The following is a 23,883-nucleotide window of genomic DNA, read 5'->3' on the forward strand; positions in this document are numbered from 1 at the left end:
TTTCTTTCATATTCAGTGTTATCGTTAGATTAATTTTGATTGAAAAAAACAAAACAAAACAAAACAAAACAGAAAAGCAATCTTTCCAAAATGATTCACTCTGGCAATCAACAAACAGATGACATAAAGACTCCTCACAGCTGTTACAAAAAGAACATTCTCTTCCAATATCCATAAAGTCAGAGAACAACATACTGGTTGGATATATTTGGTGTAAAATCTTCAGGTGAATTTCTCTTACTTTGATTGAAAAACAAAATTTGTAAGGAAGCAGCCAAGCTTTTCTCCAATTAAAATCCCTTAGGATGGAATTCCAATCAAATTTGCCTCTTGTCATGAAAGACTTGTCTTATATCATTGTTAGTACATTTTTGATCAAATACACTTATACCATTTATAAGGAAAATACAATCTTTATTATCAACTTTATAAGAAGTCTGCACATTAAATTAACAAGACCAGAGGGAATGGCTTTGATTACAACAGAAAACTCTTTACATTTCATGGGGAAGTTGAATTTAGATAAAAAAGAGTCATAAGAGTAAATTCTTAAAGATGAATCAAATAAATGAGTCGAGTAGATTAACCCGTGATCCATCCATTTCTCAAAAAATAAACTTGTGCATTTAACTGTGATCAATTCATTATTCCACATCTTCATTCTGTGAGGAGAGAAAATATGCACAAAGCACAGTTTCCATGCCAAGAGTGTTTGCTCATGGAATTTAGACAACTTTATGGGCAATTTAGAGGGCAAAAAGTTACAAGTCCAAAGAAAATCTAGACCACCCACCGTCTTTAAAATATTATGTGGAATGAAAAACCATATTGACTCAGGATCCATCACACACTTTTTGATCCAATTAATCTTGAAAGTATTATTCATATCTACATAATCCAGCATTTCAAAACCTCCTTCAGATTTCTTTCCAGCTAACAAATTACTTTTTAAATTGTGGTGTTTATTTTTCCAACACAAACTAACCAATAATCTATTCATTTCTTTGCAAGTAGAATCCTGAACAAACAAGGAAAGACCAGGAAAAATGAATCTGGATAAACCTTAAACCTTGGTCAGTAAGATTCTGACTAAAATAGATAAATCCCTTCTCAACCAATTGTCCAAAATCATTTATGTTTTCTTAATCTTGCTTTTTTTTTAAATATTAAACAATTATGTACACATTAATACAAATACATCTCACAACAGAATAGAAAAAAAGGGTATACAGATATACAAAAATACAAAATTGCATAAAATGGATATTCAATTAATTAAATTAAAACGACATCACAGTGCATCATAGGTTTTCTCAGCTTTTCCAAATTGTTTAATTTCTTTAATAAACTGTTCACAATTCGGCTTAGCTTTAGCCCATTTCTTAATATGAATATGATATTTTCCAAGTAAAATAAATAATTGCGTAAGAAATGAAATTATACTTTTAGAATCAATAGTATCTTGCATTAAAAAAAACCCCAAAAAACATCATACATTTCTATATGTATTAAAGAACCAAACATCCGAGAAAGAAAGTTAGAAACATCTTTCCAAAATAATCTTGAATACATACATTGAAAGAAAAGATGAGTCACAGAGTCTTTAACAACACCACAAAATTCACAAGAGTTTTCCAGATCCTGTTTGAAACGTTCAAATAATTCTTTAACAGGATAAATTCTGCTTAATCTTGTTATTTAAATCGCAGCACAACAGGTTGATGACGTTGTCACGCTCATGTTACGTTCTCTCAGAATGGACCAATCACAGTCGTTGTTGTGGAGCTTGATTAAGAAATTTAGTGAAAAAAAATTCAGTGACATTTCTAAAAGTTATATATTGGGATATAAATGTTTCAGTTATACCAAAACATGAAATTAAACTAAAAATAAAACGTGCCGAGATTGAAGGAGCTTCTTGGGTGCCCCTGAGGAAAACGATCTTTCCAGACAGAACTCGCTGATTAATCTGAACTATTGACTAATGTCAGGCAGGACTGTGTTCTCATTGGCCACCGGGGAACAGATGAAGCCGAGGTTTGGAGAGGTGTCTTTAGACATTTTAACCGACATTCTGTCCAACCTCAACAACAGAAACAAATCCAACTTGGAGAATGTGTCTGATCTCTGTGGATGTCTGAAGGAGAGCAGGATAGTGGGTGAGACTAGCTGCTAGCTACTGTCATATTATACCACAGTAATGTCATGCAGACTGCAATATGATTTAAATGTTGTTAACATGACTTTGTGGTCGACTGATATATCGCCAGATATTTTCAAATAATCTATCGACAGATCACTTGTGTGACTTTTATTTTGAAATAACGATGCTAGTACAATACTGTAAATACTGAGTTTTAGTAAACATTGACTATTATAATTAGTATACTTATCTAGATAAAGCACGTAATAACTGCTGTAGAGACACATACAAAATAAAAAAATAGTTTTTTCTAAACATTGTTAGGCACAGTTGTGACCGATTAAATGTTTTACAAAATAAAAGTCAGACTTGAAATATAAATGAAATGTATTTAACGCAATCATTTTACATTTACCAAATTTAATAATAGTGTTTTACTATGCTTTCTAAAGCTTGTCTAACATTGAAGAATATTAAAATAATTGGAATCTTCAGCTTAAATTTGTATTTTGCTAATATTTTTTTCCAAAGAAAATTAACATGAATAGAGATGAAAGCCAAAATATTAAATGTCATCAGTATTTACGGAGTAATCCACTATTTTGTAGAGGGGGGTCAAAATTGGCAATGTTAAAAGTATAAATGAGTCCAGAAAGATGGTTATTTTTACACAGAGATTAGTAGCTCTATTAGTCAAATCTGTTGACTTTAGCAATCTTTCTTGCATTATGTGCCAATGCTGACCATTCAAAAATGGGGAAAAAGTCTTATCTCATTTAGTATTTTCATCTTGTTTCTAGACAAAATATCTCAAACTTAAGATGCTTTTAATAGAGAAGTAGAATGATATAATATAATTAATCTAGTTTTAAGCAAATTGCACTTAATTTACCCCCCGGAAACTAAATATCTGAATTTTGCTTATCTAGTAAATGCATCCTAATTTAAGAATTTTTAGATCTTTCAAGACAAAACTACTAAGTAAGATAAACCTTTTTTAGAGGTGCATTGTGAATCTCTAGTTAAAATTGGCATTTGGACAAAATAGTGCATTACTCAGTAAATATATTCATCCGTGACATTTAATATTTTGGCTTTCATCAATACACATGTCTGTCTTTCTTCAGAAAGAAAATATGAGCAAGATTAAAAATCGTTGCCAGGGATGTTTATGAAGTTTGGTTGATTTGACACAGATTGACCCTATTAGAAATAAATAACTAATAATGCATTTAAATCTACTATAAATCAATCAAAGAACTGAGATATGAACTGTGATGTAGCCTGAACATACAGTAACAGTACTATTGTGTTGATATGTTTGTGTGTTGTGTGTAGAGTGTGTGTTTGATGTGTGTGAGGAGCTGGGACTGAACCCTGCGGTCGGATATCAGGCCATCGAAATACTGGAGCGGTAATGTCAAGAATCCTGAAGGAACATTATTGACTGACTGTGAACCTGTTTCAGACTCCTTCACTCCTTCACTGTAGGTTTATGGCCAAATATCTTGAAGATCTAATCCGCAGTCAGGAGGGTCGAGGAGCATCATCTGAGGACACAGAGAGACACCAGGAGCTCATCTTCCAAACACTCCAGCACAAGTTCTTTCTCTTGGTCTTCTCAAGTGTTCAGATAGCCAGCAAACTGGACCTGTATTCCAATGTATGTTTATCTCACAACTCTGACCCTGGACCACAAAGCCAGTCATAAGGGGCAATTTTTGGAAATTGAGAGGGTTTGTTAGGATAGGACAATATCTGGCTGAGAAACAACTATTTGAAAATCTGGAATCTGAGGGGGCAAAAAAATCTAAATATTGAGGAAATCACCTTTAAAGTTGTCCAAATGAAGTTCTTAGCAATGCATATTACTAATCACAAATTAAGATTTGATATATTTACAGTAGGAAATTTACAAAATGTCTTCATGGAACATGATCTTTAATAATATCCTAATGATTTTTGGCATAAAAGACTAATTTTGACCCATACAACCCGTTCTACCTCAGACTGGTTTAGTGCTCCAGGGTCAGAAAGGAGCCCAATATTCCATGTGTTCTGATGTGATGGGCTGTGTTTGTGTTCATCTAGGTGGTTAATAACGATATAGCGATGAGGTTTCTGCAGGCAGCTGGTTATCCGTCCTCCAAAAAGCAGCTGTTGGACTCTGAGATTCTCATTTTAAAAACTCTCCACTTTAATCTGAACGTCCCAAATCCTCTAACGTACGTGGAGACCCTGCTGGAGGTGCTGGGTAAGATTCTCTTCAGTGGTAACATCTGTGAGTTCAGATCAGACGTAATCAGGGTTGGATGTTTTCACGCAGGTCATAATGAGGTGTGGGTCCCTGTGTCTGATCTTCATCATCTGTGTGTTCGTGTGCTGCAGTTCATTTACCTGCAGAGGAAGACCATCTACAGCTCACTGCTCATCTCTGCCACCGGATGCTCCAGTCCTTCACAAGAGCAAAGGTGCAGGCTTTTCCCTAATTTACTCACTCTATTAATGTTCTTAAAGGGGAAGTGTGTCATTTAGGTAGGGAATTATTTGAATAAGCGAAAAGGCCCAGTAAATGATAGCGAGCAGTGAGGTGATCAAACAGAGGTGCACTAATGATCAAACATGTGTTCAGTGTGGAAGTGTTTAAAACTGTCTGAGAAAGACACAAAACTCATTCCCAGCAGCGACAGCGAGAGACTGTTTAGAAGCGCATCGCATGTCTTCATGAGGAGAGAAAGGTTACTGTATGATGACTGAAATCATCCATTAGTCAATCAACTCCAGAACGTTCTGTTGTCTAATACACCAGACACCAATTGTGTTTATTCTGACAGCAGCTCCTTAGCCAGGGTTCAAAGACCAAAGATGACACTCATTCACAAATCTGCTGCTGTCAGCAAAAACTAGGACTGAGCTCTTCTTGTGGGTTTACCACTAAATAAAAGACAACATTCAGAAATGTTAGTATTGGCATTTTACTGCTGTTCTGGAAAATAAAATAAAGACAGAAATACTGCTAACAATCATTTCAACTCTATTAATACATTTATTCTAACATTGAAAATGCATTTATTTGTACATTGAAAACACATGCCTGATTCAAGAAAGGGTTCTTAAAAATGGCCAAAAAAATAATATATATTTTTTTATTTCTAGCTTATTAATTTTAAGTTAAATTGTCATTTGTTGGTAGGCTATAATGTCTACTAGAATGTTAAAACTGTTTAGAGTTAAGTAAATATTTTTAAATTGTTATTTTGTAATTGGGTTTTTTTTAAAGCAAGAAAAAAACTGTAAAAAGCACATTTTGGCTATTTAATTTATGCAATGGTGAAAAAATACTTGGGGGAAAAAACACGAAAAACCGTGTTTGGTTATCAGCCTTCAGCTCAATTATTAATTTTGTTTTGCTTGTTTTGCTTTGGCCAAGAATATTCATTTCGGTTCACCCCTAGTCAAAAATGTTCTTTCAGCTGCCTTTCCAAATGTTGTGACAGCAGCTGTATTTTCTTGTCTTATAAATGTGTTAAATGCATGATTTTATTGGTAACAATCTCCTAATCTTGAGCAGAAGTGTTCAGAATGATGCTCTTGTGTTTTCGGCTGTTTGCTGCAGATGTCACACTTTCAGGTTCATGTGCTCCAGAATAATCCCTGAACTCTGAATCAAACCCTTGCTGAACCTGATCTGAACTGGTTTGAAACTCAGTGTTTTGTATAACAGACCATTGAAAAGTGCAAACACTGTCACTTGAAAATATTTCTTAGCCGTCCAACTCTTGGTTCAACCAATTTAATGAGTTCCATGTGAGCAGCCGCCTAGCAAAATAAAAAAATACCTCCTAAACCCCTTCAGGAATTGTAGATCTAGTGAATATATAGCCGTTTGGTGATGGTGAATGACACACTTCAGCTTCAACAAGGTCCTAACTCATTCTGAGGTAAACGTGAGGCTGGTTTAGGGCTGAAGCGGAGGAATATGAAGGATGTCTTGTGTTTGTCACAGAGCCAAGTTTGTGTCGGTGAGCGAGGACTTCATGCTGCTGGGAGTCGGAGTCATTGCTGTGTCCGCCTTCATTCATCACAGCTCCTCATGGGAGAAGGTAGACAACACAAACACTACAATATTTATTGCTTTATTCAAACGTGAGTCTGAGGGATTGGAGTGAGTTGGGCTGATGTGTGCTGCAGGTGGTGGAGGAGCTGACAGGAATAACAGGCATCTCAGGCCAGAGCATCATGGAGTTTGCGTGTGTCACCCTCATGCACATCACCGAGAACACATCCCAGTGATGCTGAAGATAGAAATATGACCTGATCACAGCTAGAAGACCACCGCTGATGATAACTCTATTCACAGCATTAAAATCTGTTCTGTTTATTTAGATTTCTCTTAAAATTCTGTTGTGAAAGTATGATGTAAAAATAAAACATTAAAAAATGAAAGTGGAACTCGCATTTACATTTCATTATGCAACAGCTTCTAATAGAAATTAATGAATGCACTGCAAAAAAAAAGCTTTTCTTACTTACATTTTTTTGTCTTGTTTCCAGCCAAAATATCAAAAAATTCTTAAATCAAGGAGGAGAAATTATTGTCATTTTGACAGAAAAATCAAGTCAAAATGAAGTAAGTTTTGGCTTAGAACAAGCAAAAAAAAAACAAAAAAAAAAACTTATTTCAAACAGAAATTATTATAAAAAAAATTCACTTAATTTTTTACTTATTATTATTATTATTTTTGTTTTCTGAAAACAAGACAGTAATTTCTACTCGTCTAGAAATTCCTTCTTTAATTAAGAATTTTCAGATATTTTGGCTGGAAACAAGACAAAAAATCTAAGTAAGAAAAGCATTTTTTGCAGAGTTAATATGGGAGGAGACCAAAAACTAATAATCTCTACATTTTTGTCTAAATTTTACTATCTAGTGAAACATGTCATTAAAAGGATAGTTCACAGAAGAAAAAAAAAATAAAAATCTGTCATTAATTATGTAATTACTCATGTTGGTCCAGACCTGTAAGACCTTTGTTCATCTTTAGAACACAAATTAAGATATTTCTGATTAAATCTAAGAGCTTTCTGACCCTGAATAGACAGCAACACAACTGAAACATTCCAGAAGGACCAGAAAGGTAGTAAGAACATGGTGATTCAACCATAATGCTATGAAGCTACGAGAATAGTTAACAAAAATACCTTCATTTAAAAATGTCTCTGCCACACATTCACAAGAGTACCGCGACATATCATTTCATGCTGACTTTATCATTTAATGTCGGCTCATTGATGTGAGTTTAGGGTGAGCGGTGAGAGAGGAGTGTGCTTGAAACCTGTTTGAAAACAGTCATTATTTGTGCATTTGTGTTTGTTGTCTCCACACTTCATCTTCAAATATAACCTACAGAGACAACAGTGGCAATTATCATACTAGAGCAGGTTTTAGAGGAATCATGTCTATACAGATATTCCTTTTACTCGTCTTTCTTTGGTTCCGGAGAGATCACATATCAAGCAAATGAGGGAAGACAGCGAGTCTCTGGCTAAAACCTGTCTTCTCTGATGACCCACAGCTTTAATTATGTGAACTAAAACTTTGTATGTTTTCTAAATAATCAACTTGCTTTGAAATTGTTCCTATGTGACTGCAGCTGTTCTGGGTGAAGATGCTTCAGATATCTCCATTATTCATGTTTGAGTCCACAGACAAAATATAACTGTAACCAGTGAAAGATTTTTACTCAACATCAGTATTGGCTTTTAGTTACTTTTTCAAATAAATAACACCAGTTACTTTCCCCCCATTTAATATTTAAAAGCTCTTCTGTCTCCATGTTGAGTGAAATTGTGAGTAAGATGTTACTTTAGTTCTAGAATAAATGTGAACATGCATTAATTCATCTCACTCACTAAAAAAACAGATACAGTGTTCTTCAAAATGAATAAAAACAGTCAAATTTAACTCAGAATATGACGCAAACCTGCAATAATTAAATATGCTAAATAATATCCTTTAGTGTATTTAATCCCGTTTTATTAACCGATGTCTTTGCTGCCGACCTTCGATGATCCAATTCATCCAAACTAATAAGCAGAAATGACTCAAGATAATCTAACATTTGTTTTGCTTTTTTATTGCTGAAGAGTTGACTTTTGTTCTTCTGCAGTCTACTGTACAGACATCAGTTTACTTTTCTCTAAGCCTGAGGCTTTTGCTGTGAAAAGGCTTTTACATTTGACAAAAATACAACTTTTTATATTAAAAACAAACAAGCAAGCCCTGCTTAGATTAAAAAAGTAACGCAAAAGTAACGTAACACATTACTTTCCATAAAAAGTAACTGAGTAAGGTAATTAGTTACTTTTTTAGGGAGTAACTCAATATTGTAACGCATTACTTTTAAAAGTAACTTTCCCCAACACTGGTAATAACAATAAATGTGAACAATAATAATAAATTATAGAAATTGATATTTACAGTGCCAATGGGAAAGTGTTCATACCCTTAACTCAGTTCTTAGTTGAAGCACCTTTACAGCCTCAAGTCTTTTTGGGGTATGATGCAACCAGATTACCTTTGGCCATTATCTGCCATTCTTCTCCTCACCTCTTCACCTCTCAAACACTGTCAGCTTGGACGGGGCAGACGGACATTTTCAAGTTTTTCCAGGAATGTTTGATTGGGTTCAAGCCCAGTTTCTGGTTGGGCCACTCAAGGACGTTTGTCTATAAGCCACTCTTGTGGTGTGCTTAGGGTCATTGTCCTGTTGGAAGATGAACCTTCTGCTCAGTCTGAGGTTCTGAATGCTCTGGACTGCGTTTCCCAAAAGCATTGTAAACCTAAGTTTCTTAGTAAACCTAAGAAACGCAGCCATGGACTGGGTTTTCATTAAGGCTATCTCAATATTTTAGGATGGTCCTCTGCAGGTGATGAGCAGTGCCTGGTTTCCTCCTAACATGATGCTTAGAATTGAAGTTCATCAGACCAGAGAATCTTGTTTGTCAAGTCAAGTCAAGTCACCTTTATTTATATAGCGCCTTTTACAATACAGATTGTGTCAAAGCAACTGCACAGTATTTAAACAGCACAATAGTGTGTAAGTAACGCATTATTGTAACAATCAATTTTCAGTTAAAGGCAGTTCATCAATGAATTCAGTGATATCATCGTCAGTTCAGTTCAAATAGTATACGATATCGCTGGAAAGTTTGTCACAGTCTGAGGGTCCTTTAGGTGTCTTCATGTGTCTTCACTGAGGATTGAGTCTTGCCACACCGCCATAAAGCCCATTGTCAAGTCGTACAAATACATTTGTACTGTACTGTACGTTAATGCTCATTTCAGATCAATAAGTAAAACAATTTAAAATAGTTAATGTTCAGGGAATACATTTGTTAATTAAATTAGTTATTTTCATTATTAATTAGTTAAAATGTAAGTTTGATCAATTTTTTTTATATGTATTCATATTTGAAAGTTTAATTCATTTATTAAAAAAATGCTTATAGTGCATACTAATTATAGGCTGAAATTTAGACTCTGATGAAGTGACATTATCTTGCATTGCATGTGCCACGTATCTAATAAATAACAGTTTAGTTTTTCAATGCCTACTTGAGAAAGTGTCTCCATATTATGTGATGAGTCCCTACATTTTTGACTGCCCTATTATTTTTTTTACAAGTTATAAATGAAAAAGTAAGCATATTCCTGTACAGAAAAAAAACTTCAGCCAATGAATGTATTTATATTCTCAAAACATGGTCATGTAAAGTACTTTCCATGTTTTTCCTGGACTGGACCGCAGAGCTAATGTTAGTCATCTGGGTGTATTTTTGAGCAGCTCTGCTGTGCTCTGCTCTTTATCTATCTTTATACATTTCTTCTTCGATCCACAACATTAACCAGCTGGTAAGAGCTAGGTAGATTACTTACAAATTGTAGTCTGTTACTGATTCTAAATTACAGGACAGAAATTGTAGTTAGTAATGTAATCCATTATATTACACATTTTAGGTAATATAATGTAGTTTTAGTTTTAGATTACTTTTGACCTAACATTGATCTAAATAGAATAATATTGATATTAAAAAAGGGAAAATATATTCCACTCATTGTTATTGACAGCATGAAGTGCATTAAACATTGCATTACATTATCAAACTGGGGTTTGCAAAGGAACTGCAGAGCTTTTGTGAATTTAATGCAAAGCAAATAATTAAAACATTTAATGTAAAATTAAAATAGTTTTAAAATAACAACAAACATCAAAAATAAAATAAAGATATTCTTTAAAGTAAATTATATATATATGCCTCTTTTTGAGGCAAATAAATAAAGTAAAAAAACAAAAACAAAACATAAATCCCTCCAAAACTGCTAAACTAAAATGTGAGCAATATATTGACATTAGGAGTTACAGAAGGTGTACTACAACTGTTGCTTTTTACTGTGGTATGGAAAAAATGGGATTGAATCTTTGTCACTTTTTTCATTCCAACACACATGTGGAAAGTTGTCTGTTAGTGTTAGAGAATAGAATACACAAGAATGACAAACACTGATCTATTACTATTGTTCCTCTAGTTGCTGCTCCTCATTCTGCTCTTACAGACACTCCTGTTTTACACACGACACTCAAACACAGAACCAGGAAACAGGAATCACATGATTTCAGGGAAAGAGAAAGTGAAAGTGTGGTTGAGCTGTTGTGTGTTTGTGTCTCTGTGTTCATGCAGTAAAATGGCAGAAGCCAGATTTTCAGTGGATGAGTTCACATGTTCAGTGTGTCTGGATCTCCTGAAGGATCCAGTGGCCATTCCCTGTGGACACAGTTACTGTAAGAGCTGTATTACAGACTGCTGGGATCAGGAGGATCAGATGAGAGTCTACAGCTGTCCTCAGTGCAGACAGACCTTCAGTCCAAGACCTGCTTTAGCTAGAAACACCATCTTGGCTGAAATGGTGGAGAAACTGAAGAAGACCAAACTTACTGCTGACTGTTACGCTGGAGCTGGAGATGTGGAGTGTGACGTCTGTACTGGAAGAAAATACAAAGCTGTCAAGTCCTGTCTGATGTGTCTGGAGTCTTACTGTCAAACTCATTTTGAGCGTCATGAGGAGTTTCATTCACGTAAACCACACAATTTGACTGAAGCCACTGGACGACTGCAGGAGATGATCTGCCAGAAACACCAGAAGATCCTTGAGGTTTTCTGTCGCACTGATCAGAAATGTGTATGTCTGCTGTGTTTGATAGATGAACATAAAAACCACGACACTGTATCAGCTGCAGCACAGAGGACAGAGAAACAGGTATTTAACACTAGACACTGATCAAATATTGATGACACTGGTTTCATATGTGTTTATATCGGCACCATATTAACAGCTTACAGCTTTATTAAACAGAATAAAATAATAGAGTAAACTATTCAGCTGTACTTTGATAAAATATATACTTCAATCAGTCAAAATGCAAGTTAAATGCAGTGACAGACGACTTTCTGTAGATCTGACAGAATCCAGATGATTTCAGTCATTTATAGCTTCACTTTGGAGTTTGGCTTTGGTTCTGTGTAGATTAATTATCATTTTTCAATGCAACTGTGATGATCATCTTTATGTAAATCAGTTTTCATGATGATCTGGTTAATACTCAATGTACTGATCCAATAGTCTGTTTATTTTCAGTGTAGAGCCGCAGCTTATTTATAGAGAAACACAGAAACACTGTCAGTGTGAAGATCTACATTTATGTCAGTTTCACTTTTATAATACTTACACTTGTGCTCTGAAACAGACCTTTTGCTTGATGTTAATTCATGTATAATGATCACTGATCATCCTTTCTGGAGTTTGAACCTACAGCCGTTAGTTACCAGATCAGGTAAATAACCTTTTCTAAACCTTTCTGTCTTGCAGAAGCAGCTGAAGGAGACGCAGAAGACGTTCCAGCAGAGAATCCAGCAGAGAGAGAAAGATGTTCAGCAGCTGAGAGAGACTGTGGAGTCTCATAAGGTGAGTCTGGAGAAGAAGAGAAGTTTGTCTCAGTCTCAGTTCAGACTCTCTTGTCTCTTTCAGTCCCACTGAAGCCTGAATCACTGTGTGTCCTAACAGCGCTCTGCACAGACAGCAGTGGAGGACAGTGAGAGGATCTTTACTGAGCTCATCCGCTCCATTGAGAGAAGCCGCTCTGAGCTGATACGGCTGATCAGAGATCAGGAAAAGACTGCAGTGAGTCGAGCTGAAGGACGACTGGAGCGACTGGAGCAGGAGATCAATGATCTGAGGAGGAGAGATGCTGAGCTGGAGCAGCTTTCACACACACAGAATCACATCCAGTTCCTGCAGGTAACACAGATCTAGAACAACACCATCATAGTGGACTTGAGACACATCCTGCTCTGACACCAGACTCACAGAGAAACATTTCATCAGTGTCTTATTATATAATCATCAGTCAGACTCTCATCTGATCATCTTCTGAAGAAAGAGACGGCGCTTACAAATGGCTTTCAGCTCTGGAAATCTCTTAGGAATCATTTCATAATTTCATAATTTAACTGGATCAGATGATCCTTTTTATTTGCATGTATTAGCAATGCTTCAGTGTATTGAAACCAAACCAAACCTGATTGTGTCTTAATGGTCTTTGTGAAGTTTCAGTGTCTCTAACCGCTCTAAAGTTATAAACAATGGTCAATCTAATCGTAGCTCCATTGATGAGCTTGAGCTGTTAGATGGACATTTATGTTCTTAGCAGATGTTACGCATATCATCTATTTAGTGGGCGCTGGTATTCTGGATATAGCCTACGAGCGTATTAGGTAACATTCAGGGGTGGACTTTAAAATTCGTGGTTGTTTGTAGCCCATATTGTGCTTTTCGTTTGACCACTTTAGATATTCGCTACTTGGTAGCTTTGTTGCAGTTAAACTGCTTTGGTAAGTGTTTGCTTATTAGCTTATTTAATTATTGTTTTGTACTTGATTTTGGTGCATGCTTTAACCGTCATATAGTGTTAAAATGGCAACAGAGGAAGCATTTATTGAAGAACCCTCTAATGAGTTATTTTTTAAATTTTCGAAAGAGCAGTTGCTGAATTTAGCCGTAACTTATAAAGTTGAGCTCACTTCGGCTGAAAAACGCACCAAAGACACAATCAGGGCTGCCTTACAAGCTGCTTTGGTTAGTCAGGGCATTTTGCCTGTAGAGAAACAATCTCCCGTGTCTACAGAAGTATTACAGCTGCAGATTCGATTGAGAGAGTTAAGTATCAAAGAGAAAGAAATTGAGTTTGAGCGTGAGCGTATGCAAGCTCAGGCCCGTGGGAATGAACTTGAAAACCAATTGGCATTAAGAAAGTTAGAAATCGAGGCCCAGAGGGAAGATGTCGCCCCTTCTGACCCTAATTCATTTGATGTCACTCGCCACATCCGACTTGTGCCACCTTTTGTGGAAAAAGATGTGGAAAAATATTTTCCACACTTTGAGCGTGTCGCAACCAATTTAAATTAGCCAAAAACTGCATGGGCATTCCTCCTGCAATGCGTTTTAGTGGGAAGGGCGCAGGAGGTTTACTCGTCGCTAACAGTGGAGCAGAGCGGTGACTATGATATGGTGAAAGCGTCAATTCTGAGGTGCTATCAGCTGATCCCTGAAGCATATCGTCAGAAGTTTAGGAACTTAAAAAAAACGGAGCGTCAAACTTTTGTTGAATTCGGTCGAGATAAAGCGGCTCTGTTTGATCGTTGGTGCTCATCACAGCAGGTTGATAGTCAGGAGAAATTACGTGAACTAATTCTCTTAGAAGAATTTAAGAACTGTCTGCCAACCGCTGTGGCAACCTATTTAGCTGAGCAGAAGGCCGAGTCAATTTCTGAAGCTGCTATACTTGCTGACGAATATGTTTTAACACATAACATTGCCAAAGAACGTTTTCGTTTAAGAAGTAATCCCTCTACGTCCACTGATGTTGACACGAAAAAGACTGCAGTAAAACAAGACAGACACTGTTTTTATTGTAAAAAGCCTGGGCATGTTATAGCAGACTGCTTAATATTGAAAAAAAAAACAGTCCACAAAACCAATGGGTCTTGTTAGTTCTTCTTCAATGAATATATCGCCACTCCTTCATGCAGAGATGAAGCCAGAGAAAACCCAGTCCATGTACGAGCCCTTCCTGACGAATGGGACCGTATCTGTGCCTGGTGAGGAGGCTGTCGCTGTGCGCATCTTGCGAGATACGGGCGCTGCGCAGTCTTTCCTCCTCCGTGGCTTGTTGCCATTGTCTGAAAAGACTGCAACCGGTAGTAGTGTTCTTGTTAGAGGAATTGAGATGGGTTTTCTCGATGTTCCCTTACATAATGTGCATCTTGATTCAGATTTGGTGTGTGGTGATGTGGTTGTTGGCGTTCAGGACTCGTTACCAATCCCTGGAGTCACGTTTCTCCTTGGCAATGACCTAGCCGGTAGAAACGTGTGGAGCCGTGGCGATGTTCCACCTGAGGTTGTTTCGGTGCCACTCTTTCGAGAAGGTCCCGATGAGTGTGCACAGAAATTCCCTGAGGTTTTTCCCACTAATGTCGTCACTAGGTCGCAGACTCAGAGGTTAAAGGAGGCAGTACCTCCCAATGACGTCGACCTGGGTGACAGCTTCATTGCTCACCCTGCTGAATGTGAGAGGCTCTTCGAGCCCGCTTTTACTCAATGCCGCAGTAGTCCTGTGCCTGTAGTGAACGATGAGGTAAGAGGAAAAAAACAAGTAGATGTCTCATTGTCATTAGAGAAACTTATTAATGCTCAACAACAAGACCCCACTCTTGTTTCATGTTTTAAAGCAGTTCGATCTTTTTCAGACCGTGCAACTGAGAGTCCGACCTTTTTCATCAGAGATGGCTTACTTGTGCGGAGGTGGAGACCTCAGAAAAGTAATGAATGGAACGACATCAAGCAAATTGTAATGCCATCTGAAAACAGACGCGCTATTCTAAGTGTTGCGCATGATGGTGTTTCTGGTCATTTAGGTGTGACTAAAACATTCAACCGTGTTCTTCGTCACTTTTTCTGGCCTGGCCTGAAGCGGGATGTGCGGCGGTATTGTAAAACGTGCCATGTTTGTCAGGTTAGTGGTAAACCGAACCAGACAATTCCACCTGCACCGTTGTACCCCATACCCGCTATCGGTGAGCCTTTTGAAAAGGTAATAATTGACTGCGTCGGTCCTCTTCCACGGTCAAAAAGTGGATATCAGTATCTGTTAACGATTATGTGTACCGCTACTCGCTTCCCCGAGGCGGTGCCTCTGAGGAAGATCACTGCTAAAGTCGTGTGCAGGGCTTTGTTAAAATTCTTTTCTTTTGTGGGACTACCAAAAGTCGTTCAAAGTGACCAAGGAACAAATTTTACTTCTCGTGTTTTTTCTCAAATCCTAAAGTTGCTCCAAATTAAGCACCGCATTTCTAGCGCGTTCCATCCAGAAAGTCAAGGCGCTCTTGAACGTTACCATCAGACGCTTAAATCTATGCTGCGTGCCTATTGTTTGGAGGTGGGTACAGACTGGGAAGAGGCAATTCCTTGGATGCTTATGGCCTCTAGGGAAGTCGTGCAAGAGTCAATTGGTTTCAGCCCTGCAGAGCTAGTGTTTGCTCACAACGTTCGCACACCATTGAGCGTCATTAAAGATCAGTGGCTGAGCAAACATACTTCTCGTAACACGTTGCAGTTCATAAGCGATGTTCGCAGCCGACTACACAGAGCGCGTGAACTCGCTAGAGAGAATTTAGAAAAGACTCAAACTAACATGAAAACATGGTATGATAAAAAAACAAGAGCCCGTTCGTTTAAATCAGGAGACCAAGTGTTGGTTCTTTTTCCCGTGCCCGGCTCTGTATTTCAGGCACGGTTTAGAGGGCCATATACGGTGGAAAAGAAAATATCTGATCTGGATTATGTAATTTTAACTCCAGATAAGCGACGGCACTCTCGCGTCTGCCATGTAAATATGCTCAAGCCATATTATCAGCGTGAATGTGTTAAAACTGACTTGTGCAATTTTAACTTCCCCAGTCCAGTCGAGTCTGTGATGCTCTCTTCACTCGTGGAGGATGATGACGCGGTGACTCCTCCGTCGCGATGCGTGATTGAGGGTCGACTAAATAACTCTGCTATGCTGGGGGTCATTGCGAACCATTTGCCACATTTAACTCCCTCTCAAACAGCTGACATATTGTCTGTGCTGGGTGACTTCCCTGAGTTATTCGGGGATGTTCCAACCGTAACTTCAGTCCTGGAACATGACATAGACGTGGGTGATAAAGGCCCGATTAAACAGCACCCATATAGGGTAAATCCGGAAAAGCGAGCTATCCTGCAGCGGGAGGTTGAGTACATGTTAAAGAATGATATTGCTGAGCCTAGCTTTAGCCCTTGGAGCTCCCCGTGCCTTTTAGTTGGCAAACCTGACGGCACTCACAGGTTTTGTACGGACTACAGGCGTGTTAATGCCATCACTCTGCCAGACTGTTTTCCGTTACCACGGATGGATGACTGTGTAGACCGTGTGGGCTCGGCCACGTTTGTCACTAAAATCGACCTCCTAAAAGGTTACTGGCAAGTGCCTCTTACACCTAGGGCAAAACAAATATCAGCTTTTGTGACCCCAGATGCATTTATGCATTATAAAGTCATGGCTTTCGGGATGAGAAACGCTCCTGCCTCGTTTGGTAAATATTGTTTTAGCTGGAATGTCAAATTGCGAAGCGTATTTGGACGACATAGTCCTATATAGTACACACTGGTCCGAACACATAATACAACTTCGAGAGCTTTTCCGTAGACTATCCAATGCAAATCTCACAATTAATCTAGCAAAATGTGAGTTCGGAAAAGCCACTGTCACTTACTTGTGGCGGGTAGTTGGCGGAGGACATGCTTTTCCAGTGATGGCTAAAGTAGCTGCTATTCAGGAATTTCCTGTGCCTTGCGATCGGAGAGCGTTACGCCGATTCTTAGGAATGGTAGGCTACTATCGTAGTTTTTGTAAGAACTTTTCGACTGTAGTATGTCCCCTCACCAACCTATTGAGCCCCAAAACTAAATTTGATTGGACGGAGTCCTGTAATAGAGCATTTGAAAACGTCAAAGCTCTCTTGTTGACTGCTCCCGTGCTTGCTGCTCCAGACTTCAACAAGCCGTTTCAGCTTGCTATAGACGCCAGCAATGTAGGCGTCGGTGCCGTACTTTTACAATCAGGCGCTGATAACGTAAACCATCCCGTGAGTTTCTTTTCTAAGAAATTAAATTCTGCCCAGCGAATGTATTCCACTATCGAACAAGAGACTTTGGCTTTAGTCCTAGCCATTCAGCACTTTGAAGTGTATTTAGGCTCTACAGTACATCCAATTAAGGTCTATACTGACCATGACCCACTCAAATTCCTAAATCGCATGTACAATTCAAACCGTAGGTTAATGCGCTGGAGTTTATTGCTTCAACCGTTTAACCTCCAAATTGTACATGTCCGGGGAATAGACAATATTATCGCAGATGCGCTGTCTAGGGTGGATGTTTAATATTAAGATGTAGATTTTTTTTTTGTGTGTGCCTTCTAAAAAAAAAAAAAAGATTTTGTTTATTATGAAGAATTTGCATATGTCCTTATTGATAAAAAATTCCTAACAATTTTTTTTTCTCCTAGGTGGCCTATATCTAGATTATAGTTAATCATAATGTCTCTTGTAATTCTGAGTATCTTCACATGCAGGTACGCCTGGTTCGGAGGTACTGATTATTTGTAGCTGGAACTCTATTTTCTCGGTTGGTTCGAACAATGAGCTGAACACCGAACAAAAAGAGTTTTCATATTCAATGTATGGCGACAGGTCACCATTTTGGGGTGGGGGTGTTACGATCCCCAGCTCTGGTGTTTGTTGCTACACGTGTTTGGGTGTCATGTTTCTTTCCCTCTTGATTGCAGATGAGCCACACCTGATCGAAGCCAGTATTTATGCTACAAAAGGCTTCCTGGATCTTTTCTGAGCGCGCACCCCGAGAGTCTGCATAGCCGTGCTTGTTGGCTGTGAAAATTGCCGTTCAGCGGTCCACCCGGCAGTAGAAAACGTTCCGCGTTTGTAGTTATTGTTTTGTTTTATTTTTGCTGATTGTTAAACGATCCTTCCCATACCCATTCTGTTTAATAAAAACCCCTACGTTATTGTTGATACGAGCTGTTCGTGTGCGTCTCTCCTTTATGTTAAGGGTGGTGTCCGACCGCCCGTAACACTGTGAAAGTGCTGGATTGAGTTACTAAAGATCAGTCAAATCTGATGTTGGTGCAGGTTATTGGGTGAAGTGTGGAGCTGATGAGTTTTGATTTCTGTTTTCTGTAGAGTTTCCAGTCTCTCTCAGCACCTCCTGAATCTACAGACGGAAATGACCATCTCTTCAGTTCTCTCGTCTCTTTTGATGATCTGAGAGAATCTGTCCATCAGCTGAGAGACAAACTGGAGGATTTCTGCAAAGAGGAGCTGAAGAAGATCTCAGACAGAGGTAAAGTCCTGGAGATTGATCATCATCTCATATCATGGAGAACATCATATTAGAAATGAGTTAGGAATGGATGCAGGATCATGAGAATCACACTGTTCATGTCTGTTGATTTCCACAGTCACATCCACCAACATTGATCCCAGGACCAGGAAGGACTTCCTACAATGTAAGTCAGTAAGAAAACAAGCAGAAAAACTCACTGAGTGTGTTCATGTTCTTCCTGTAGAAGGTGAAAGAAGAGTTTTCTAATTGATGATGTAAATGATGATTTGCACAGGATATCTGCTCATCTGTACTGAGACACTGATGATACACTGAACATGAAGAGTTCAGCTACATGAAAAGATCAAACAGATTCATAATTCCTGATTCTGATGTGTTTTATCTCCATCAGATTCCCATCAGCTCACTCTGGATCTGAACACTGTCAATAAACACCTTCATCTGTCTGAGAGAAACAGAGTGATTACATTCACTGACACAGTCCAGCCGTATCCTGATCATCCAGACAGATTTGATCGATGGCAACAGGTGTTGTGTAGAGAGAGTGTGTGTGGACGCTGTTACTGGGAGCTGGAGTGGAGTGCTGGTCAATCTAGTTCTGTGTTTATATCAGTGTCATATAAGAGCATCAGCAGGAAGGGAGGTTATGAGTGTCTGTTTGGAGCTAATGATCAGTCCTGGAGTTTGATCTGTTTTCCCTCCAGATACTCATTCAGACACAATAACATAGACACTGATCTCCCTGTAGAGTCCATCAGCAGTAGAATAGGAGTGTTTGTGGATCACAGTGCAGGAACTCTGTCCTTCTACAGCGTCTCTGACACAATGAGCCTCATCCACACAGTCCACACCACATTCACTCAGCCGCTCTATCCTGGGTTTAATGTTGTTGGATCATCAGTGAAACTGTGTTGATGAATCAGAATAGACTGTAGAGTATATGTGTGTGTTCTGGTATATATGGTTTATGAGGACACAAATGTGTATAATGACATGGATACTACATCTGAACATGTATTTACAATCTCCTCCTCTTCTAGTATATAATCAATACGGCCAAATCAAATATGTGCTGATATACGGCCATATCATACAGCTACTCATGTGATATTGCACATGGTCTTCAGAATTACCTGAACGCTACATTCTTAAAAAGAAAGGTTCTTTATTGGCATCAATGGTTCCATGAAGAACTTCCAAAAAAAAAATGTTTCTTCTATGGCATCACTGCAAAAACACCCCTTTGGAGGCTTTTTTTCCCTTCCTTCCTTTCTTCCTTCCTTCCTTCCTTTATTTCTAGGAGTGTACAGACAGGAGCACTGGAGCAGACAGGAGTGAAACTGTCCAGGACTGTGTGCTGCTCATCTGCTGTATCTGTTCTCTGTTTGAGGCTGGTTTAGTGGTCTTTTGGCATCTCCATGTGGTCATCTTTGGTATTGCACCTTGACTTGTAGTGATTAATATTTTATCTTACGTTTTGTGAATCATTCTCAAACCTAATCAATATTTTAATAAACATTAATTTTTATTAAAATATTTTTTTCCTACTGTTTGTAACCTTACTGGAAGTAACCTTTCCCAATTTGATTTGACTTACTCATGAAATCATACTGTAAAACAAATATTACTTCAAATAAAGGTGTTAAGAAATGGAAGAAAGAAGATCCTCAGAGCAGGAGAATCTCTTGGAGTCTTTACCTGTGTTGCCTACTTATGTTCAGGGAAACTTACTAATTTGACTTTAACAACTTTAACTTTAACAATTTGTTGCTAAATTGTGCTAAATGATGTTGTGATGTCTCTGCACAATGACATCATTATTTAATCACAATGCAAAACTGCATAGAATAATAGAGCATAAAATTATATTGTATGTATTTGCATTCTGAACAATTATATTCTTGAGCAGTGTATTGGTAGGTATATGCTACACTTTTAAGAAAAGTCGGTAAATTAGGGCACAATGCAGTGTTCATTTGAAGAAATTTTATGCATTGATTTTTTTTTTACCTGAATTTGAAATTAGGCCACACATTGTATTTTGTGTTACAACTTTAAATTACCAGTGCTTTTTCCATTTTTCTACATATTTTTAAACTTATCAACAAGTGCAGTTACAAACTAATAATAAGGTGTCATCATAAATGAAGAATTATTATTGAATTGTTGCAACTTGATTGACGTGATATGTGTTCTGCTAGACATCTTTGATTTCCAATGTTTGTGTAATTTAGAGGGAAAATGTGTGCCTTTCTATCATTTGATTCACAGCTGCTAAAGTTGCCAAATACATTTTTAAAATAGCTAAATTTGTTGCTAGGTGCTTTTTGAATAAAATGTCGCTAGGGTAGTCTGAAAGGTTGCTAAATCTAGAAACAAAATTGCTAAATTGTCAACATGTGAAATATTACAGTAATGCCAGGCAAACATTACGTACAACACCATTTATATCTAGAAAATTTTCTTTTTCTAAGTAATTCTTATATTTTAGGCAAGAATTAAGAAGTATGTTTTGTTTTTTAATTTTGTATTATTTAATCTAGGATATAAACCATTTTCATTTTGTAATGAGAATTATGTACTTTTATAAATTTTCTAACAATCCAGAATATAAACAATTCATTGTTTTCTATTAAGTAATTCAGTATTATAAATGCTTAAGTAAGAATTATGATATGATATAATTTATTAATTATTAATTCAGAATATAAACAATTCTTATTTCTTAGTAAGAAGTGCTTTTATTTATTTTAATAATTTATAATAATTTAACAAAACTCATAACAGACATAATTCTTTTTAAGAAGTACTAAAGAAGTATTTTTATAATTGTTTTAATAATTCCAGAATTTAAAAAATATTTGCTTTTTAAGTAAAAATTATTAATTTTCTTTTTCTAAACAATTCTTATATTTTAGGCCAGAATTAAGAAGTATGTTTTTTTTTTTCTATTATTATTATTATTTTTTTTAACCATTTTCATTTTGTAATGAGAATCATGTCTAATAATTAATCCAGATTACAAACAATTCATTTTTTTCTAATAAGTAATCCAGAATATTATAAATGGTTATTTAAGTAAGAATTATGAAGTACATTTATTTCTTTATTACTAATTAATTCAGAATATAATCAATTCTTATTTTTTAGTTAGAAGTGCTTTTATTTATTTTTAAGTAGGAAAGAAGTACTTTTTTAATGATTGCAGAATATAAAAAAGTTTCGTTTTTTTCAACAATTAAGAAGTGCTTTTGTTTATTTGATTCATTTGTAATAGCTTAACAAATTTTATAATTTATACTTTTTTCAACCAAAATGGGAAAAATGTAAATTTTTTACAGTTGTCATCTGAGACACATAACACTACAGGATCAGCAGCTTTTGTTTGAAGGAAAGAAAGAGTAGCTGTCTCGATGTATGTTACTACAGTTAGTTCCGGTGTTTCAAGCCGCATGTTGTGTCTGTTGTGATCCTGGATGATGGGATGGAAGCACATGCCAGAGCTCCATCACTTCCATGAGGTCACCATAGCAACTACAGTCTTTCAGCAGTCACTGGGGAATTCCACTGTTGCGCGTCTCACTCGCCAAATAAGCAGATCAGTCCTTTCACGTCTCTTTAGCAACCAGTTGCTATGCAGCTACTGTTGCTGTGTTTGTGTGGAGGATTTATGGGACTGTGATCGTCCTCCTCCCCAAACTCACTCTGAAATGGTGTGATCTATGGGGAGAACTGCTCTGGATCACATCACTCATAACGCTCACATTCAGTCTGAGCAGTGTGTGTTTATAGCAGCATCAATAAGAGTATAACTGTGTGGGTTTCCTCCCACAGTCTGATGATACGCTGATTTCCGGCATCAGAGTCATTTCCCAGACTCTCAGAGTCCTTGAGAGAGAGAATAAGTCAAAATAATGACAGATCTGCACAAAGCAGCGTTATGTAATGAGACGTGATGCTCGTGTCTTTCTGTAACTGAATGATCAAATTCACACTCTTCAAAATAAGGGCGCTTTAAAGGGATAGTTCACCCAAAAATTAAAATGTGATGTTTATCTGCTTACCCCCAGGGCATCCAGAATGTAGGTGACTTTGTTTCTTCAGCAGAACACAAACCAAGATTTTTAACTCAAACCGGTGCAGTCTGTCAGTCATATAATGGCATTCAATGGGCACCAAACCTTTGAAAGTAACAAAAACATGCACAGACAAATCTAAATTACACCCTGCGGCTCGTAACTATACATTGATGTCCACGAAACGATTGGGTTTTGGGAGAAACTGAACAGTATTTATATCATTTTTTACTTCTGATATGTCCAACTGTCCTGAGCATGTGCTCAGCTTCTGACATTGCTGTGTATCAAAGGTAAAAAATGATATAAATACTGTTCAGTTTCTCCCAAAACCCGATCGTTTCATGGACATCAATGTATCGTCACGAGCCGCAGGGTGTAATTTAGATTTGTCTGTGCATGTTTTTTTTTTTTTTACTTTCAAAGGTTTGGTGCCCATCCACTGCCATTATTTGACTGACAGACTGCACCGGTTTGAGTTAAAAATCTTGGTTTGTGTTCTACTAAAGAAACAAAGTCACCTACATCTTGGATGCCCTGGGGTAAGCAGATAAACATCACATTTTCATTTTTGGGTGAACTATCCATTAACAGCGATGCCATAGAAGAATAATTTTTGGTTCCACAAAGAACCATTCAGTCAGAGGTTTTTTTTAAAGAACCATCTCTTTCTTACCATTTTATAATCTGAAGAACCTTCTTTCACCACAAAGAACCTTTTCTGAAACAGAAAGGTTCTTAAGCTGTTAAAGGTTCATTATGGAACCATTTAGACAAATAAGGTTCTTCCATGGCATCGTAAAGCACCAAATTTTTAAGAGTGCAGATATTGGATTTAAAGGATCTTCTTTGATGAAAGAATTTAACAGAATTTAACTGTTTTATCATTTTCTTTATGAATCAATCAGGACATAAACAATTGTACATGGATTTTTTAAAATAAGAATTAAGTATTTAATAAGCTGTTTAGCAAAATAAATCTATAACTGTCACTGACTTGGACTTTTTTTGTTGTGTTTTTTTCCCCATTGTGCTCCGTGACCTAGTTTTCCCTTGTGTCTGATTATGTCATTTGGTTCAGGTGTGTCTCGTGTGTCATTCTCACT

At 37.2% G+C, this 23,883-nt stretch overlaps 1 protein-coding gene and 1 pseudogene across 1 annotated transcript; both read left to right on the forward strand.

The window, feature by feature from the left end:
- The first annotated feature begins 1,875 nt into the window (after positions 1-1,875).
- cntd1 (cyclin N-terminal domain containing 1) lies at positions 1,876-6,589 on the forward strand. The gene is made up of 7 exons (XM_073828981.1): positions 1,876-2,159; positions 3,482-3,557; positions 3,635-3,806; positions 4,235-4,397; positions 4,470-4,614; positions 6,150-6,246; positions 6,335-6,589. The coding sequence occupies exons 1-7, from the start codon at positions 1,985-1,987 to the stop codon at positions 6,434-6,436; spliced, it is 930 nt and encodes a 309-aa protein (XP_073685082.1). The 5' UTR covers positions 1,876-1,984; the 3' UTR covers positions 6,437-6,589.
- A 2,934-nt stretch (positions 6,590-9,523) lies between these two features.
- LOC141298297 (tripartite motif-containing protein 16-like) lies at positions 9,524-19,636 on the forward strand (annotated as a pseudogene).
- Positions 19,637-23,883: the final 4,247 nt, after the last annotated feature.

Source organism: Garra rufa, chromosome 22 (genome assembly GCF_049309525.1).
Source record: "Garra rufa chromosome 22, GarRuf1.0, whole genome shotgun sequence".
In the NCBI taxonomy this organism is placed as follows: domain Eukaryota; kingdom Metazoa; phylum Chordata; class Actinopteri; order Cypriniformes; family Cyprinidae; genus Garra; species Garra rufa.

What these genes read in the sequence shown, in the direction of transcription:
- cntd1 (XM_073828981.1), top strand. Translation starts at nt 1,985, where the DNA reads ATGTCAGGCAGGACTGTGTTCTCATTGGCCACCGGGGAACAGATGAAG. An exon ending in GACCCTGCTGGAGGTGCTGG is followed by an intron (nt 4,398 to 4,469) that starts GTAAGATTCTCT and finishes GTTTTCACGCAG; the next exon opens with GTCATAATGAGGTGTGGGTC. An exon ending in ACAGCTCCTCATGGGAGAAG is followed by an intron (nt 6,247 to 6,334) that starts GTAGACAACACA and finishes TGTGTGCTGCAG; the next exon opens with GTGGTGGAGGAGCTGACAGG.